Source organism: Setaria viridis, chromosome 9 (genome assembly GCF_005286985.2).
Source record: "Setaria viridis chromosome 9, Setaria_viridis_v4.0, whole genome shotgun sequence".
Taxonomy (NCBI): domain Eukaryota; kingdom Viridiplantae; phylum Streptophyta; class Magnoliopsida; order Poales; family Poaceae; genus Setaria; species Setaria viridis.
Window position 1 is genome coordinate 6,433,953 of NC_048271.2, and position 20,876 is coordinate 6,454,828.

The 20,876-nt window shown below is 45.9% G+C and overlaps 2 protein-coding genes across 2 annotated transcripts; both read left to right on the forward strand.

The window, feature by feature from the left end:
- Positions 1-5,007: 5,007 nt before the first annotated feature.
- LOC117836679 (thioredoxin-like protein AAED1, chloroplastic) lies at positions 5,008-6,641 on the forward strand. The gene is made up of 7 exons (XM_034716147.2): positions 5,008-5,342; positions 5,422-5,468; positions 5,568-5,682; positions 5,777-5,821; positions 5,924-5,983; positions 6,112-6,207; positions 6,308-6,641. Exons 1-7 carry the CDS (start codon positions 5,070-5,072, stop codon positions 6,425-6,427), a joined length of 756 nt encoding a protein of 251 aa, XP_034572038.1. The 5' UTR covers positions 5,008-5,069; the 3' UTR covers positions 6,428-6,641.
- A 1,637-nt stretch (positions 6,642-8,278) lies between these two features.
- LOC117836124 (thioredoxin-like protein AAED1, chloroplastic) lies at positions 8,279-11,589 on the forward strand. Its single transcript, XM_034715499.2, has 8 exons — positions 8,279-8,777; positions 9,064-9,110; positions 9,218-9,332; positions 9,798-9,842; positions 10,544-10,603; positions 10,703-10,798; positions 10,909-11,051; positions 11,313-11,589. Exons 1-7 carry the CDS (start codon positions 8,478-8,480, stop codon positions 11,026-11,028), a joined length of 783 nt encoding a protein of 260 aa, XP_034571390.1. The 5' UTR covers positions 8,279-8,477; the 3' UTR covers positions 11,029-11,051; positions 11,313-11,589.
- Positions 11,590-20,876: the final 9,287 nt, after the last annotated feature.

The window sequence follows — 20,876 nt, forward strand, 5'->3', positions numbered from 1 at the left end:
ACAGCGTGATGGGCCTGGGACTGGGAGTCGTTCCAACTACAAGGCTACAACCGCGTCGTGAATTCCAGCGAGAAAATACCCACGCCTCCGGCCTCCGCGCGCGCCGACGGCAGCCGCAACGTCCAACCAAGCAGCCCGCGACACGCGCTGGCACGCCTACGCGATGAGACGTGGCTCTTCGCCTGGCCTCGAACGTGACGGCGCATCGGCCCCGGTCCGTTCGTTGGCGTACGTCGGCGGGCGCGCGCGCCCCAGCCCCCTCAGCTAGTATACATCTCCGGGGCGGCGCGTATGGCAGCCGGTGGCCGCGGGGGGCCGAGTCCCGATGCGATAACGTCGCGTGAGGCGTGGCCGCGTGGGTAGGAAACCGGTGGCATCGCCCGTCCTTTTCCTGGTCACCACTTCAATGCGGCGCGTTATGGTACGGTTGGTTGGTCGCCAACTTGGGCGCCGGCCGGTGTCGATCGCTCCCGCGGCATCTTCCTCATCCTCCCCATGCGCCACACGGGACCGGAGTACCAGACCAACACCGGACCCGGGCGTCTGCGTCGAAAAGCGGCGGCGCCGGCGCGTGGGGGCGATTTGGCTCGGCCGATCGAGGTCAAAGTTTGGTTACTACCTCGATAGCGCGAAGTGTAAACCGCAAGCGAACCGAGCTGGTTGGTGGCGTTGTTGTGTGGAAGCGAGAAAATTTGGCCACTGACTTCGTTTTCCTTTTTTTGATGCTTGTGTCTTTGTTCAAGGCACGCCCGCGGTGGTGCTCGCGACATGCCGCAATAATTCCGTGATCATTCGTTCGTTCATTCATTCTCACGCCGGCGGCCGGAGAAATTCCCAACGAACGAATGTACGTACGCCCATGCCCGTGACTTGATGTTTCCTATTCAAACGCATCTCGGCGTCGACCTGAAGCGACCGCTTGTTCACATCTACTAGTAACATCTTGACGTGGTCAAATCTGCGTTGCCCATTTGCCCATAAAAAATGTACGGAGTACTGTTGGTTCGCGTGACGCGCCACCCATGCTTGGCGATGGCGATCCTCAAAACTGCATACCCCTACAATACAGTCCTTCTGGACTAGTTGTGCCTTTGCGTCTCCAACGGGCTGACACCTGTGCGCGAGCGGGCGACAGCATTCTGATGGGCGGGGAGTAGTTTACACGCGATCGAGAGAAGCGAAGCGTGCCGTTAATTTTGCTCGTAATCTAGGTCTCTTGTGAAAGGCCGTGCAGCGAGGACGAGGGTGGTGAGCGGCCATGGCGACCTCGGGTTTCCTGCGACCACGTCGTGGCTTGCAAACCACGCCGCCCTCTCGCTCGCGGACAGAGGCAGCTGCAGGCCGGCAGCGGCAGCGCGGCGGGCTAGCTTCTCGGGCTCGCCATGCCGCTTGGATGGATTAGCGGTTAGCTTAATCCGACGACGCCGAGACCTGCGTCCTCCTCCATCATTCCGATGGCGCTGGCGCAAGCGCGGCCCCATGCACATGTCCGCGCCTTTTGTCTCGCGCACGCATGGGAACCCGGGTTTCTCCAGATGTGGCCGAGCTATTGTATATAGTACATACACTGCTCGTGTCGCACGCCCTCTGCTCTGTACACAAAAATGGCGTATGGGTACGCGTACGTACACGGCTCGATCTCACTTAACACACACACCACCGAAATGGCCGTAGTTAAGGCGCATACCAAACAATTGTCCGTCGCAGTTACTACCCAAGTGCCAAATGGGCATACGTGGTGATGATCCGTGCAGCTGCACTGCTGCAGGAGCTGGCGAGAGAGAGAGGTCAGGGAAGATGATGACGGGAGAAGCCCTGCAAGTACAGAGAAGTGGCTTGGAACTTGGAAGCCGGAAGCGGCCGGCAGCCTCACCACTAGTTTAAATGGCGCTAGCTAGCGTGTCTTTTCTGCGAGTTACCAATTCGTTAGCTAGGCACAATGCATGGGTCTCCTCGATCTATATAGCTTGTACGTACGGTGACACTGTGATTAACTGTGCTGTCTTTGGCATGATTGCATTGGATATATGTTGTTTGATTCTGTGGGATAGTTTGCTTTAAGCACACGCTATATCGACCGTAACCTTATTACCGGCCAGTAACAATATGCACTGCTGCAAAGTGTAATTATTAGCTATATGAAGGCAGTTGGGAATACGACACCGAATTCGTTGGGTGGCAACTCAAGACTAGACAGTTGACACCCACTGTCTCACTGGTAATTCAGTTGCTACTGGACCCACAGATCAGTGACACATCAGTTAAGTATTACTTCCTCCTCGTTCCAAATTGTAGGTCATTGACTTTTTTAGGTTCATATCTATTATTATGCCCCTAGACATACACTATATCTAGATGCATAATAATATTTATGAACTAAAAAGTTAAAATGACCTGCAATTTGAAATAATTTGAAATACAATTTGGAACAGAGAGAGTAGAAACTAAGCATCAAGTTTGTAAATTATCCCGTGATAATTAACTGAGAAACTGGATAGTACTCGCAACAGCTCAGAATTCGTTTCACAGCACCTTCGCGGGTTAAAAAGCCACCACAACACACGCATCTCCTGATCTCGACTCCATGTACACTACTACACAATGGGTTGCGGATCTCGAGATGACGGCTTACTTAACACACACTTCGACCTCCATATAGGCATAGTTTATTAGAGACAGTTTGAGGGCTTTCACGCGAGACATACTTTACACCAAACAGCGAGCTCATTAACTAACAATCTAACATAGTAGCGCTAGCGACTAGCGAGTGCGGATCGATGCACGACATGACTGGAGAAGAAAAGAACAAAAGAGAAGTCCTGCTCCTGCTCGCAAAGATTGGGTGGAACCCAACGGATGCTGCCGGGGCTCGTTGTTTACCCGCTCCGAGGAAGCTAAGTCGCCGCGATGCATTCAGGCCAGCAGCCACAAACTAATCCGATCCGTTGTTTAGAGCTGGCCAGGATGATGATAACGTCGAGCACAACACTTTAGGAGAGGAAAAAATCCTAGAGCTATCGCCATATTTGTTTTAGAACAATCTGCATTGTCCCTAAGTCTGAACAATTGATTTTAATAACCCTCTCATGTGATATTAACCCCATTATTGTACTTTGTATGCATGGTTAGCACTCTGCAGCACGCTCACTGTCACTGATCACTGAAGAAGCAGATCAAATGTACAGTATCCGATTGGAAGAAGAAAATTTCTACCGGCAAACAACAACAGAAAGAGGATGAGGAATCTGCCATTACGCTAGCTAGTAGTAGCACTAGCACCTCATGAAATCTCAACGGCGCTCCAGCAAAATGGGTAACCGCCGGTGATCTCCCGCGTGATCGAGCCCTAGGCCGCCGGCCAGGGGATTAGGACATGATTGTAGGCGGTGCCAACTAACCCCTTTTTAACCCTACTTTGGGAGGCCCCCGAGCCCGCTCGCCGAGGGACGATGCGTGCCTCGCCGCACATGGGGAGGGGATGGGAATCTCGGTTTGTTTACACGGGGACGCGTGCCACACCTCCCTCCCCTCTCTCTCTCGTCTTCCTTCTTCCTGCGTGGTCCCCGCGGGGTTGGGATTTGTGCAGCAAAGCGGAAATTGGCTAGTACGAGCACTCCGCTGCCCGCTCCACGGGTGCGTGGCCGGTTTAAAAAAATAATGGCGATTGGGAAAAGAAATACAAAACTTTACTGCTCCGGCTTCTATCTCCGCGGGGCCCACGCATGGTGCTTTTCCCTGCTAGTATACGTATTTTCCACCCTTTTTTATGTAGAGTATGGTACTGTATAGTAGTATTCCCTCCGTTTGTTTTTAGGTGTCGTATTTCCCTCCAGCGCACGGACCAAGGAGATGGTTAAATCTCCTCCCCTGCGTTAATCTTCCTCGGTTAAAACTCGTAGCTAATTAATTCTGCATGTCTAGCATGCAAGTCGTTGATTTGCCTCTGCATGCAAGTCCGCGGTCACCAAGGCATACATGCAGGCCAATCTTTTCTAGCGAGTCAAGACACATGCACGACATCTAATTCCGACGATTCGCAAAAATCAAATACGACATCTAATAAAAACCGGAGGGAGTATTACAATTCCACGAGCCTACAACTACTTGCGAGAGTACTGTGAGCCTGCCAGATGGACCTCCTCTTCTTCCAGTACTTGTACGGTAACCTCATGAAGTGTATCATTTCCTGCGGCTTTTCACTTTTAGCGGCGAAGGCAAATGCAAGAGAGGACACCGGCAACGCGACTTTCACTTTCTTCGGAACCGATCCGTAGTATCCAAGGGAGCGGCACGTGCAGCGACGCCGTGTTGTACATGCAGCAGGCGTTTGGCACACCGACGCAAAGGATCCGAATCCACCGGCTCATGTACCTACGTATACACGGTCTGAAAGGACTCGACACTTTGCGAATCTCTACCGAGGGGTGGTTGCGTAAGGCCTAATCCCGGTCTCCTGCTTCAGAGCACGGTCACCGCGGTCGGCTAGGTTTGGCATCAGGGGCGAGGGCTAGGAACTTAGGGAGACATCTTCCTAGGTACTTGCATTAAGGAAAACATCTCTCAATGTGCCTTCGTGCTTCTCCATACGTACATTAGTTTATCTTGTTGCCTTGAGAACACAGCGCTAGAATATCCTATCGAGTCCTAACCAAGCTAACAGAGATAGCTTAGTTAACTAGCAGAGGTTACCAAGCAGCAATGGAAGTTTGAGATAGGATGCAGCTGGGAGCAAATGACAGAGGTTTACTACTGTGACTGTCGGTGCCGAGAAAGGCAGAGAGCGCCCGTGGGCTAGCCCACAGTCGGGCATCGTCCAACAAGGCCATGTTTGTGGGCTGCCTCTGCAGGGCACCCATCTATCGGCCCAGGTAAAATCCATGACCATCACCAGTCACCAACTCCGCGCCACGCGGCCTCCCCGCCTTCGCGCACCAACGGCGGCCACTCGCTCGCTCCCTGTCCGTCCCAGTGGCGGCTCACCGGACACGCACGCGCGCGAGCTTTCCTGGTCCAGGCGTCGCCTCGGCACGTGCGCCCGCGTCAGCCCCCAGTCGCCACCCAGGTTCTCCATGGCGACGGCCATCTCGCTCCGAGGCGCGCCGCTGACCGCTCCCCGCGCGTGCGCCTCCGGCCGGCGGTTTGTCCGTGCCTCGGCCGCGCGCGCCTCTCTCCCACGCGGCGGAGCGCGAGTCGGCCATCGCTCCCTGACCGTCTCGGGGGATTCCTCCGGTTCGGCTCCCGTCGCCGGCGCGCCTGCGTGGGACGCCCTCGGCGGCGTCTCCGTCCTCGCCGCGGGCACCGGCGACGCCGTCCCGCTGACGGACCTGTGGGACCCCACCGAGGTACTTGCGTGTCCTCCTAACTAGAGCCGATCGCGGCGGCTGCCTTGTTGTCCTGTGCTGAAACCTCTCACGCGCGCAGGGGGTGGCCGTGGTGGCGCTGCTGAGGCATTTCGGGTGCTTCTGCTGGTGAGGAGATCGATTTCGAGGCACGCTGCATCCTTACAGCTTCTTGTTCCTTCGTTGCTCGCTACTACTGAATTTTAGCTGGCGTGTCCATTATCGCAGTTGGGAGCTGGCCTCTGTTCTGAAGGACTCCATGGCGAGGTTCGATTCGGCCGGGGCTAAGCTGATCGCCATCGGCGTCGGCACTCCTGATAAAGCTCGCATTCTCGCCGACGGGGTAAGTGACCTCGTGCTGAATTTTGCGCTCGGTGGGAGTGTGCTCGCAGCTGAACACTGCCGGAAACTGAATTTACGAGATGACTGCATTGCAGCTGCCATTTCCTGTCGACTCCTTGTACGCCGACCCCGAGCGCAAGGTTTAGATCCCCCTCCAAATTTATCTGAACTGCTGGAATGTTTTGTGTGTTTGATCCGAATTTTGTGTGCATGACTGAGGTACTGCGAACTCATCCTTTCAGGCTTACAACGTGCTGGGACTGTACCATGGTTTGGGTCGGACGCTCTTCAGTCCAGCTAGTGTAAGCATCACTACTTGAGGTAGCTGAGCAGTGAGAGCACTGCAGCTACCGTCTTTTGGCCGTGCACCCATTCCATGGAGAGCTGCTGACACTGACATTGTTTGCACTTGATGGTGATGTCTCTGAAGGCTAAAATATACTCGAGGCTCGACTACATCAAGAAGGCGACGAAGAACTACACGCTGGAAGGCACCCCGGGCGACCTGACCGGTGTCCTGCAGCAGGTTGCTCGAAGTCCTCTGCACACACCCCTGTGCACGCATCATCCATAACCTGAACTCTGAAGATTCTCATCCGCTGACCGTTTCTCGTTTCTGTCTCCAGGGTGGGATGTTCGTGTTCAGAGGGAAGGAGCTGCTGTACTCATGGAGAGACGAAGGCACCGGCGACCATGCTCCTATGGACGATGTGCTCAGCGCCTGCCGCAAAGTTCCAGTCGCTTGACACTTGCTTTCTTTTAGCAGCCGAATGTGTAAGGCTAAACGCTCTGTGTATGTGCCGGATACTAGCTAGACTGAAGCCCGGGTCTGTTCATTCGTCAGGAAGAGTCTTGAAGTTCCACCGAATTGAAACAGATACTATATGCTACGAGAATCAAATCATGCGAAACATGTGTCCTCAAATGATGAAATGAAATAAACTTGTTTGGTCACTCAAATTCGTGTGTCTCTGGTCATGCCAATCCTGGTATCGTAATTCCTACCATGAAGAATCACACTCTGTCATCAGCATATAAACGCAACAAGGCCCAATTCAAACAAGATCTGCCGTATCTCCTCCCAAATCGGGGAATGAGATCCTCTGCAGTCGAGTTTATTAACGTGTGTCTCTAGTCACGCATATCCATCGTCCGCTCAGATCAGACGGCGACCGGCTTCCCTGCTGTCCACGCCTCCACACACTGGGCCGAGGCCCAGTAAGCACACGGCCTCTTTCCCCAGAAAGAGTCGCAGCTGCTCATTTTTAGCGCACATGATTGCGTTTTTGGCGCGACGGCTTTCTTTTTTGGCGCGAGGGGCAAGCTGCGAGGGCGGCGATCGCCTGATGCTTTTGGCCATTTACCGTCGGCCGAGGAACAGGTAATTTAATCTTCACTCCTCATCCGTTCCTGTACATACACAGATTGTGTTGCCTTCCATTTGATCAAGCCGTGGATTTGGTTGCCTTCCACCTCCTTCATTAGATTAAAGGAAACATCATCTTGCCTGCAAGAAAAAGAAATCTGCATATCTGAGATGGAAGAACATAGATGCGTAACACCATGGTCGTTACTTTTTCTCCATAAGATCAGATAGATTTTAGCTGTTCAAATAACCACCAAATCATTTTTTTTCTTGTAGGGAGGGTTTGCTGCCTAATTTGAAACCTCAAGTTGGTACGGAGTTCAGTACTATAGATGAGGCTTGGATGTTTTGGATTAGTTATGGAGGTCAAAAAGGATTTGAGGTTAGAAAAAGGTACACGGACAAAAGAAAGTTGGATGGGAAGATTACGTCCTACAGATATGTTCGTGGAAATGAAGGACATAGATTGGAAGATAAAAGGGATCATCTTACAAAGTGTCCAAGAGCTGAAACTAGAACTGATTGTCAAATTCGCATGGGTGTTATAATGGATCGAGAGAAGGGAAATTATAAAGTGGCGGATCTGGTTTTGGAACATAACCACACCCTTCATTTGCCACAAACCTCGCATGGGTGTCAAGCTTGGTTTTGAAGAGTAGCTTTTAGTTTTGTGGTTCAAGTGTAAAGTTCAGTTTGACATATACACTTGAATTGGCATTCAGTTTCTATCATTTTTATAGTACAATTGTCATTCAGTTTCTACAGAGTGCAAAGGGTCATTCATTTTTGTCAGTTCAACACAGGACAAACTAGCAGATTAGCCTTTAGAAACCAGCTCTGCAGTTGAAGGTCATGCGCTTGGGACCACCTCGTCCGTACTTGAGCGGCGCACGCATCGGCAAGGAGGCCGGAACCTCGCCACCGAGCGGCGCTTGATGACGGCACGGCAGCAGACAAACGGCCGGAGCAGCTGGGCGGCAACGCTGATTCAGTCGCATGGTGATGTGGGGCTGTGGGTTGAGATGGGCCGGCCTGCGTAGGCGAGTTTGTCGGGCGCCGTCTGATCCGAAGCGGACGTTGGAGATGCGTGACTGCAGACACATTCATGAGCTTGACTGCAGATGATCTGATTCCCAAATCGGAGCGTTCTGGAGCTGTAACCTCCAGAGTCCAGTCAGCCAACGAGCCAGCACGGGAAGAAGAACAATTTCGTCAGGGTCAGGCCTCTCGAAGAACCAGAGCACTCTAGCAGCCCAGCAGTAACTCGTGGCCACACCCACACCTCCCGCGTCCCGCCATCCGCAACCGCCTCCGTCCCACCGCAACGGTCACTTCCTCCCCTCGGCGGGCGGCGCCCTCCAACCCAACCTCCACTCTTCTCCTCCCCTCTCCTCCGCGGCTAGGGTACCGCCGCGTCTCCCGCCGCACCCATGGCCGCGCCCGTGGCCACCTCGCTAGCCCCGCGCGTCTCCCTCCCGCCGCCCGCTCGCCCCACCGCTGCCTCCTCCCGCGGCCTGGACCTCGTCTCCCTCCCTGGCCTCCGCCACCGCCACCTCCGTCTCCGCCGCTCACCGTCGCCGGTGGGGACTGCCGCCGCGAGCTCCCCATCCGTGCCCTCCTCTTCTCCGGATCCAGGGTCGGGAATCGGCGAGGCCCTTGGCGGCGTCGAAATCTACTCCGCGGCTACCGGCGAGCCCGTCCTGTTCAGGGATCTGTGGGACCAGAACGAGGTGGAGTGGAGATGCTCATCGAATTCGAGCTTGGTCTATTCGTAGCAAGGATACCTGAACTAGGAGAGTCTTCGTAGTTCTATTTCGGCCACACTTACATGTAAATCTTTGCAATCTAGAGGGCCTTAATAAAGTAGGAACTTTTGACTGGACAAAATCTGCCCTCTTAGAGATTTGGAAACACTAAAAACCTTTCACTCAAAATTATTCAGTGCCGCCACGAGAATTTCGCATGAATATGATGTCACATGTACATGACTTACCGAATGCTTGATTATCTTTGCAGGGAATGGCTGTTGTTGCGCTGTTAAGGCATTTTGGGTGCCCCTGCTGGTGAGTGAGGAAGCTTAACTGTATCTGCATTAGCCGGTATAACTTGATGTTGTTTCTTCAATTTCTTTCTTTGGGCTAACAGTCACCTCTGCTTTGCTCCCATGTAGCTGGGAGTTGGCCTCTGTTTTGAGGGACACAAAGGAGAGATTTGATTTGGCTGGAGTAAAACTCATTGCTATTGGTGTTGGCACTCCAGATAAAGCCCGTATTCTTGCTGAGCGTGTATGTATATGCTCATTTTGTAACCTAGCTAGCTTTAAATCTTGAACACACACGGAATGAACTACTCCCTCCGTCCCAAATTATATCCCAATTTATAGATCGTTTTGGGGATTTCTAGATTCATAGTTTTTACTATGTATCTAGACATAATATATATTTATATATATATATATATATTTATAGCAAAAGCATGAACTTAGAAATGCCAAAACGACCTACAATTTGGGACGGAGGGATTATTTGTGAACATGTATCGCATATCAGCATATGTTTGATTTCACTGTTTAGGCCTTGTATTGTTTTCTAGAAGTGGTATAAGTAACTTGTTCTTGTTTGTTGACTTGATAGACAACAAATTTCTAAAACAAGAGAGAGAATAATACTCATCTTCTTTTGTTTGTGTACTGGCATCCTGCAAAATGTTTCCTTCCCTTAACAACTTTCTCTAAAATTTATTTGTTGCAGTTGCCCTTTCCATTAGAATACCTGTATGCAGATCCTGAACGGAAGGTACAAATCCATTGCTCACCTATTTATAATTTATGAACCTATGATGTTGGCATAATGTATGCTATAGCCTAAATGATACCTCCATGCACATCATATTACGATTTGACTGTCGAACGGACTGCTTTCTTTTATATGCATCTATTTTTCAACCTAGAAATTTCTCCTTATCATTTATTTACAGTGATTTACTAACAGGATCTGTCCCATAAAAAAAGCGAAATTCTATTTTGAGAAAAAGTATTATATTTCTATTATGCCCAATCAGATGAAATGATCTGAAAGATGAATGCATTTTTTGTCAGGTCAGTAAATAGCGAAATGTTGTGGGCAGTTTATTTACAAACTGACCTCCTTCTAAGGCTGCAGAATGTGGTTTCTGTTTTCTAATCGTAAAATACATTCTTATAAATTTATCTATAACTGTAAGCATACCAATGTAAGCAACCTTTGCTGCTGCAAATATTCTTCTAATAAGCGGATGATGCCTCTCTTATCCTCCTTATTTACCCTGAATATACGTCTTAATACCTCTTCGAAGAACACTTATGTGTCAGGTGTTGATTGAGCTACATGCATAGATGCATGCACATACCATATTTGGTACATTAGGATCAATGATCTGTTTGATCAGAAATTTCATTCTGTCAAAAGCTTTTCACCATTATTTTCCTGAGCGCACAACTCCAATTGAACCTTTTCAGGCGTATGATCTCTTGGGTCTATATTTTGGTGTTGGGCGCACATTCTTCAACCCAGCCAGTGTAAGCATCAATTGCGTAGCAATAATTTTCCACTAGCAGTTGTTTTGTTATGAGATATGTAATTACATACTCTTGAACATTTGAACATATTTTTTCAAGGCGAAAGTGTTTTCAAGGTTTGACTCCCTTAAGGAGGCGGTGAAGAATTATACAATCGAAGCCACCCCAGATGATAGGGCAGGTGTCCTACAGCAGGTTAGATTATTTCCCAAAACTTAAAACGGTGTCTGGCAACATGAACGTACCTTTGCAATTTAACACATAATCATTGATTCATGGAACTGTCTGTTTCATATGTTTTCTAGGGGGGAATGTTTGTATTTAAAGGTAAAGAACTGTTATATGCAAGGAAAGATGAGGGCACAGGTGACCATGCACCTTTGGATGATGTGCTCAACATTTGCTGCAAAGTTCCAGTATCCTGATGGCACGTCCTACAGCTCAGTAGGTCCGACTCCTGTCCATCTTAACACAGATCATGTTGAGCTTTCTTTATTGGTGATTTCTTGTGTAACTTGGGTATTAAAAGAAAGAAAGAATATACTTCTAACATGCATATTGTTTCATCTGTTTTATTTTGGCATCAATAGATCCTTTGCTCTTTTTTTTTCACAAGCTGCACACAATTCTATATGTTCTGCCGGTTCCTAGCATTCCAATTTTGCATAACCTCATTGTAAGTTACTTCTGTAATCTGTATTCTGTACAGTTAAAAAATACTTTTGGTGTCCTTGATTCCCGAAGTTCCAAGACTGTGTCTTCTGCAAGAGTGGCTTCTCCATCGATGTGCATTTGATATACCAATGTGCCAAGCGTCACCTATAATATAGGTCCGTCCTAAATTACTATTCCTTTTGGCTTTTCTATGTACACATCATTCGCTACGTATCTGGACATAAGTTAATACGAATAGTAATTTGGGATGGAGGGAGTACATTGATGATTGTGAACTGTGCACTGTAAGTATGCAAGTTGCTGTTTGATAATTCTTGAGGTATGCTGCCAGGGGGCGGATCCAGGAATAATACATGGGGGGGGGGGGGGGGGGGGGGGCGGTGGCTTTGCTCATGCACCGGTCATTCACTGTAGCGCAGGGCCATTTCCTCGTAGCAATTTCAAAGAGAAAAAACTGTGCAAAATCAAAACACATAAGAAATAGCAGCGGTGGTACTAACTCTCTCTCTCTCTCTCCACCTGATTAACTTTATCTCCCTGAAAAAGCCACTGCACTAAGCTCTGGCAACAACCCAAAAACGATGGATCACAACGTCTACAAGCACCAACTGCCATAGCTTTGAGCGCGGCGCCCCTGCTGCCACTTGTGAGTGCTCGCCCGCCACTGCGCGGCCGCGGCGCCTGCTGCCTACGCTGTCGCCGCCAAGTTGAGAAGGGCGAGAGGCCGAAAACGCCATCCCCTTCAAGTGGGCCTTTGTTTTCTATTTGAGCCATTCCATCAGTTCGCAATTCCCAGCCCAATATCGCGATTCCTGTCGTCGTCTTCAACCTCACGAAGAGCTCCAGCTCCGCCTACACAGTGCGTCCGTGGCTGAAATTCTTAGGATAGTATACAGTGGTAAAGTCTGAAAAGGAAAGTTCGGCGTCCTGACTCTTCTCCCAAATGGAAGTTTGGCACTTCCAGAGATCTTGGAAACATAAAATCCATGTGACCTTTTGCGCCGTTCAAAACTTGGTTATGTGTTCTCAACATTATTCAGAAAATCCGCTCGACTTCTATTGACCTCAGATACCTTATTTTGTTGTTATTTAGTTTCTGAGTGGAGCTATAACATTGGTCTTATCATTCATGGTGTATTTTATTGTGCCATGTTGTAGTACAACAATTCGAAATAGTTCAAATTTGCTGCTAGTGTTATAAATTCCTACAGAATCAAAGCAGCAAATGGCACTACAAATATATGCCGTTCTATAGTGTTTATCCTAACGTGACAGCAAAAGGAAATAAATACAACAATTAACCACGGCAAAACAATAGACCAATGACTTGAGGGTCAAACTGTGCATATCTTGAGCTGTGTTTATCACCGTCCTACAAAACATCTACCAGTAACGATAAGCACTTGATGCATGGAGTTTAGTAACTACTACCGCTGTCATGAAAGATATTTTAAATTTGTCATAAGCTAAACTACTTTTTAAGTTTATTCGAGATTTTGGCCGTTTCGCGGCACTATCCTGCACGCCAGCAGTGGCGGAGAATGGGGGTAGGGGCCCGGCCCCCTATGACAGCGATTTTCGGGAAAAAAAATCAAATATATTTCAAAATTTAACATGGTTGGTCCCCCTAACAAGCAAAAAAAAATTGAGTTTATAGCTCCGCTCCTTCACACCAGCGCCACCTTGATGCATCGTATGATGGTCGCCATCACCCCGCCGCACTCGTACAACATGAAGTCCATCATCTCGCTATCGTATACATCAATGAAAACTCTGAAAATTTTGATTGGCTGTTGAAATCGTCGTAGCCATTGTAGTCATTATTCCTCTTGGTACTGACAATCTTTAGGAGCCACATGCCGAAGCTGTAAATGTTAAACTCGACTGGGAAAGAAGGTGCCTCTAGGACTGTACTCAGACTCAAGAGATATGTAGCCACTTTTACTAAATTAATAAGCGTAAAAAGGAATGCTAGCTATGGCAAATCAGAGACACCGCTAGTGAAATGAACATTTGTTAATTTGATAGTTACACATAAGTTCCCACTGTGCCCGTACATACATGTTAGGAATGTTTGTACTTAAAGTTTCTAAATCCTTGACGTCGCGAACACATGCGGGGAATTTTGACGTCCAAGTTCCTAAATCCTTGGATGTTAGGAATGTTGGTGTTCAGGTTCCTAAATCCTTGAGGTGGCTGCATAATCCACAATAGTTTTGGTAACACGATGGATCCAAAGAGAGCCCAGTGAGGGCATATGCCCCAGAAGTAGGGTGATGGTGGCTCCCATATCGGCAGATGCACTATGGTTGCTCGTATATACAGTGAACTCGCCGTTGGCCATCGCTGCTAGAGAAGTCTACAAAGTCTTCGTTTGACATCTTAGGATGTAGTAAAGAGCGTCGGCAGATAGCTTCTGCATTGACCTAGTCAAGAATTTCTCCATTGGTAGCTATTGCGGATGAGTGACATTTGGAAGAGCACCGGTGAAATGTTAGAGGTTGTGTTGCTGTTGGTGCATTGATCTGAACTCTAGTATTTGAAAGGCGTCGCCTAGGTGTCCGGCCTTGGGGAACCGGTAGGCCTAGGCGTCGTCTAGGTGCCATAGCGATAAGGCGCACATATCTCGTCTTAGGTCGCATTGTCGCTTTAAAATACTGACAAACTCGAATTACTTTAGTGGGCAATTTTTTTTTGATAGCAGAAAGGAAACTATCAATGAATGCGCTATTTCTTTGCTGGGATTGTATATTCCTTGGCGGTTTAGTGAACTGCTAAGAAAATTTGTAAATTTCCTTGCGGGTTATCAAACATACGTAGGAGGGCGGTGGCTAGGTGACCTCGCACCTTTGGATGATGTGCTTGACATCCCTGCAAAGTTCCAGTAGCCCTGTAGGTCCGATTCCTGTCCATTTTACCACGATTTTGAGCTTTAGCTTTCTTTATTAGCGGTTTCTTTTTGCAGCCTGGTTACAAAAGGAAAGCAAGAATATACCTCTAACATGCATGTTGTTTCATGCGTTATCTTTTGGCATCAACAGATCATTTGCTTTGATCACAAGCTGCACACATTCGAATATGTTCTGCCGGTTCCCTGCATACCAATTGTGGCATAACCCCATTATTCTAAGTTAATTCTGTACGTTAAGAAAGCACCTTCGATGTCCTTTATTTATGAAGTTCCAATAGCGCCTGCTGCAAGAGTACTACTACTAATTGGAAGCTCCTTTTGAAGTCTTCAGGTGAAGCCACTTAGGATCCTAGGTGGACACTCTAGGAAAAAAAGAGAAATTCAAGAAATTCTCAAAAAAAAAGATCTGTCAATCAACCGGTATCTTAAATCATCATAGCCATTGGATCTATTAAGTTTTCTAAATAATTACCCACATATGCCATTATAAAAATAATCAAAAATAACCCTTAAATCTATATCTAAATTACCCACCTCTGCCATTATATAAAATAAATTAAAGTAACCCCCTAATCTTCATCAAAATTACCCACTTACACCATTATAAACAATATTTAAAATAACCCTCTAAATTTGCAACTAAATTACCCACCACTAATACTTAAAAAATAACTTAAAGTAACTACTTAAATTTGCATCTATATTACCCACATATGTCATTACTAAAAGTAACATGAGGTAACCCTACATTTAAATACAAATCATCTTGATTAAAAATATACACTAATATGATTGTAAATCGTCTATATCTTACACTATTAATATATGATATAATAATTAAGGTATATAGGTATGATGTGTGTCACCGTTTATAAAGATATAGAGGGAGTGATGAGAATATAGATTTCTGTATTAAAATTATAGCTAAAACTTAGGATCCATTAAACAAATCAAGCACATAGGCATACCGGTGATGCAAAGTGAAAAACTAAAAATTATATATATGGATGAAAATATTATAGAGTAATTGCTAACCAAAATCTATCACAATCAGATGAAGATAATAAGTATATATCTATATAAGTATTGTGTTCAAATATTTAACAAATGAGAAGTAGCTCAATGTAATAGTTTTGTAGTAATGTGGTCTCATTGTTTTTTCATTGGAGACCCCGCATTAGTTCTCATGAGACATGCTAGACAAATCCTAAAAATCCTCACAAAAATCTGAAACATCAATCATGTAAACATTGGTCCATTATATTTTCTAAAAAGTTACCCATCACTATCATTATGAAAATATTCTAAAATAAATTCTAAACCTATATCTAAATTACGGAGCTTTACCATTATAAAAGAATAATCTAAAGTAACCTCATAATCTTCATCAAATTTACTCACGCGTATCATTATAAAGTATAACTTAAGATGTCATTCTAAATTTGTATCCAAGTTACCCACGTATGTTATTATTACAAATAATCTAAAGTAAACACCTAAATCTTAATCTATTTATATTTATGTGCACCATATAGAAATATCCAAAAAAAACTAATATATAATTCTAAATTACCTATTTATATCATTGTTAATATAGAAATACTAAGTTAATGTATATAGGTATGATGAGTGTCACAATGTAGATCATTTTTCCATGTATGTGAGAAGATGATGAAAAATATTGATTTTTATGCTAACCATAATGTATGGAGATGTGATACAAAATGAAAAAAGTGTGAATGTGGATGAAAAAGTGTATAGAGTAATTATTAATTAAAAATCAATCACAACTAGACAAAAATAAGTACACATCTATATAAGTATTATGTTGAAGTATTGAAAAAAGAGAAAATAGTAGGCAAACAATTTTGATTATTAGCAAGGAGTTTAATTTCCAAATAATTTTCAAATACAATACTTTTCAAAAATATTGGCCCGTGCAGGAGCACGGGTTGATGGGCTAGCTTGCATAATGTGTCAAGCTTCATGTAGTATATAGGCCCTGTTTGTATCCGCTTATAAGCGGCTTATCGGTGAAAATAAGCGAGAATCCCGCCAAACGCTTTGCTTATTTCCACCGATTCTCGCTTATGTGGTAAGCCGCTTCAACGATTTGAACTACGAGAAGCGAAAAGCGAGAAGCGAGAAAATCTTCACATCGAATGGCTGGGAAAAGCGTATACAAACAGGGCCATAGATATAAGTCGAGATGCTAAGAGGCCGTTTGGTTACTTTTGCTTATTTTTAGCACCCGTCACATCGAATGTTTAGATACTAATTAGAAGTATTAAACGTAGATTATTTACAAAATCCATTATATAAGTGGAGGCTAAATGGCGAGACGAATCTATTAAGCCTAATTAGTCCATGATTTAACAATATGTTGCTACAGTAAACATTCACTAATGATGGATTAATTAGGCTTAATAGATTCGTCTCGCCGTTTAGCCTCTATTTATGCAATGGGTTTTGTAAATAGTCTATATTTAATACTTCTAATTAGTATCTAAACATTCGATGTGACAGATGCTAAAAATAAGCAAAGGAAACCGAACGCCCACTTCCATATCTTGATGGTGATGAATTGTGAATTGTGTACTGCAAGCGGCTGTTTGATAATTCTTGATGAGGTATACTGCAGCCCATCTGGTTTCCGAGCTCGGCATCCGCGGCTGTCCTCGACTGCAGCAATCGAGCTCAACGTCCCGCCGGCAACCTTGGTTGCGGTCTCCCTGACACCCGAGCCCGGTATCCATGGTGTCGGCGACAACATGGCGCCGTACTAGTTACTACTCCTACTCCTGTCGGATGGCCCAGCTCCCCTCGACGACTTCGCGCCGAGCCTTTGGAACAACGACATCGAGGATACGCCGGCATGCGTGTTCTGTGCTCCGCGCGTGCTCGCATGCGAGGCGTGTTGGCCACCACAGAGGATCTATGCTCACGGCCCTGCTTTGGAATATATATCCGGATGAGCCGGAAGGAACACCATGGTGTTTGAGCACAAACTCGTGTTGATACGCCTCGTTACCCAGCAGCAGCTGGTGACACATCTCCCTTTGGGCTCACTGGACTCGAGGCCTGCCGATTCTGCTGAGTCCCTCCTCCTTAACGAGTTTAGTGAAGAAAAAAAGTAATATAGGGTACCTTGATAGACTATTCTCCCTCCCCGGCCCTTAGCTTCTTCACAATCATCATGCGCGTATCAATGAAAATATTCAGGTGTTTCCAAAAAAAATATGAAAAACATGCAGGTCGGCGTTTTGCCGGCCGTAGCCTCTTAAAAAAAAGATAAATAATAAATTTACTTGTTTACGCGCATGACAGATCTATTGAGAGCAATAACCAGATGTGACTCCACGCACATGAATTAACGAGATGAAAAGACAGAACTTTAGTACCAGAGGCCTCTTTGGCTGAGTTTAGAATTATCTCATAATAAACCAGTTTAATTGCATATAACCTCAATATATAAGCCATCTTTCTCGAGGCTTGAATTAAGCTGCATTTAGTTCATGCATGATGCTGCAAGTATCAAAGGTCTTTGATGAATTGTTGAAACTTACCGGGATAATGTTCATCGACCTTTTGCTTGGGACACGGGGGCTTGAGCCCCCTCTTAGGAGCGATGTAGCCATCATAATAAGCATCAAAAGAAATATCAGCTATTGCAGATCAAATCAACAGTCAGTCTGATTCCTATCCTCTTACCACGAATCACTTTGAGCTTTCTTTATTAGCGATTTCTTATTGTAGCCTGCTTAAGAAATGAAACTAAGGTAAACTGAGTGTAGCTTAAGAAATGAAACTAAGGTAAACTGAGCGTAGCTTAGCTGCTAAGGTTCCCACCAAGGTTTAAGTTTTCAACTCGGTACTAGTGCTCGTATTTTCATGGAGTTATTCCAAAAATTAACCGGTGCTATTCTTTCAGTGGTATGTGACGTGCCCGTCGATAGTGAGACACATGTGGTGACTTCGTCAATCTTGAGAATCTGCTGTCTCAGTCTTTCGTAGGTGCTCATAAAGGTAGGGTTACGTGCATCTATTCATAGGATTAAGTGTGCGTAAATTTGTGAGTGGATCTGCCATCGCAGGTTTTTGTAGGTGCTCATAAGGATAGGATTACGTGCGTGTATTTATAGGATTAGTGCGCATAAATTTATGAGCGTCTGCATTGTGTTTTGAAAAAAATGAAACTATGAAAATACTAACGTGCATACTGTTTCATCCGTTATCTTTTGACATCAACAGATCCTTTATTTTGTTCACGAGCTGCACACGGTTCTATATGTTCTAACTGTTGCATAACCACATTCTAAGTTACTTCTGTACGGTTGAAAAGCACTTCCGGTGTCCTTGATTCCCGAAGTTCCAACACCACCTGCTGCAAGACTGGCTTCTCCATCAATGTTCATCAATGTGCCAAGCTTCACGCTCCATTGCTGCGTTGGTTGGTCCGTTCCGGCCTTGCGCTCGGCGCCTGCTACGCTAAGCTTTCCAATTTTAAGATTACCTCAAAGCAAAATTTAGACCACCCAAACCCAGACGCGTACATTACCCATTAAAGTACTCTTACATGGTATCAACTAAATGATGGCTAAAGATAACTCTAATTTGTTACCAAAAAAATATATACTCTTACATGGCATCAAATAAATGATAGCTAAAGATAACTCCTGTTTAAAGGAGCGTGATTGTGTGAATTCATTATTTGCCACATTTAGGGCCTGTTTGGAAGGGGTGTTAAACTTTAGCACCCCACTTGTTCCCAAACAGAGGTGTTAAAGGGAGGGTGCTAAAGTTTAGCTCCTCCAAGGGGTGCTAAAAGGTGCTAAACTTGCTAAAAGTGGTCTCTATCCAGATTTTTCCCATGTTGCTCCCCTCCCCGCACTCCCTCTCTCTCCTCCCCACCACACCCCCGCCGCCTCCGCCCGGCGCCGACTTCGAGTTCCTGCTTGGTGGATGCGCGGCCGCGTTCATGCTCCCCGCTGATGAGCTCTTCTCTGGCGGCGCAGCAGCCGGAGACGCCAAGGGCGGCGGAGGCGAAGACTGTGGCCGACTGAGGAGCTCAAGATCCTAGCGCGGAGGTGGTGGAATCTCCTCCGGCTGCGGAAGTAGCAGGCCTCGTCGGGGTCGGGCTCCGCGTCATCAGCGACCGCGACCTCTCTGAGCCCAGGCCGTTGCGCTGGCTCCTCCGCCACGCGCCCAAGCCGCCGGAGCCGGAGGAGCAGCGGGGGCAGAGCTGGCGCGCGCGGGAGAAGGAAAAAGGAGGGGTACTGTTATCTTTTTCCACCAAAGGTGCTAAAGTTTTGCACTCTATCCAAACACCTAAAGATGCTAAACTTTAGCCCTCCATTTGAGAGTGCTAAACTTTAACCCTGAGCTAAACTTTAACACCTGATTCCCAAATAGAGCCTTAGCTTAGCCATCTACCTCAAGAAGCATGGCGTGGAAGCCATATCCAAAACAAGCATAATATCGACGATTAGAAACAAGGGCTCTCATGATGCTTCTCAAAACCAAGGATGCTTGGTCTTTGTTCATGGTGGCCACCGCTATCGTGGCCTTAATCATGTCACCCATCGTTGTGCAAAACAGCCATGCACTAACCACTATAGGTACGTCAACTGGCTTCTACCTAGCACATCAATGCTTGATTTAACTTTAACCGATGTTTTTTTCATTCCGCAGAGACTTGCCATAATACGACAATGTGCACAGTTGGAAAGTACATGCCAGCGGTACGGTTATGCATATCGTTGGGGCACGTCAACGCTACCGCCTTAGATTATTGTACGAAAGATCCTACATTTCAAGAGTGCTGTTGCGTTGACATAGAGAGAATTTGTTTTGATTATCATGATGGCAACCAAGCTCGCAATATTGCTGGCTCCAGCTCTAGCTGCATGCATGTGGAGCATTCAACAAGAGAAAGTCAAAAATTAATTTGAATAAAAAATCCAGTGTTTTCTCCTAATACTAAAGTGGCAAAGTTCCTCTTACAATATTTCTTGGTACTATAATGTATCTTTTGATGGTCCAATATTACTATTACTAATTAAAGAAGAAAAGAATCAATGTTAATAAAAAAAGATATGCTAGAAAAAAAATTCTAAAAATCCTTGCAAAATACATAAACATCATTCATGTATACTCTAACTATCATAGACCTTGGATATTATATTTTCTAAAAGTTACCACCTATAATAATAAAAAGTCTAAAGTAACTTCTCTAAATCAATATATAAATTATCCACCTCTACCATTATAAAAGATAATACAAAGAAGAGACGCTCCGGTATTCCGTTGCAACATCCAAAAATAGCATCCGCAACATAGAAAATCAACATTTGCAACATCAAAAATAGACGTTTGCAACATTACACGTGTAAAAAACTTCTTAGTGATTCATTGATGATGGAAAAAATCCGCCGCAACATCTGTATAATGTTGCGTGCGACATTCAATCTCGCATTGGAAAAAATGCAACATCCCAAAGCAACATCATAAAAAATGGTGTGCAACATCCAAAGTAACATTCAACATCAAACTGTCGATGCACGAAACATCTCATCCCAATCAAATCGCATATGCAACATTGCAGATCGCATGTGAAACATCACAAAAGTTATTGTTGAAATATCACAAAATCATGTTGCAACATCTCAAAGTCGATTAAAAAAATTC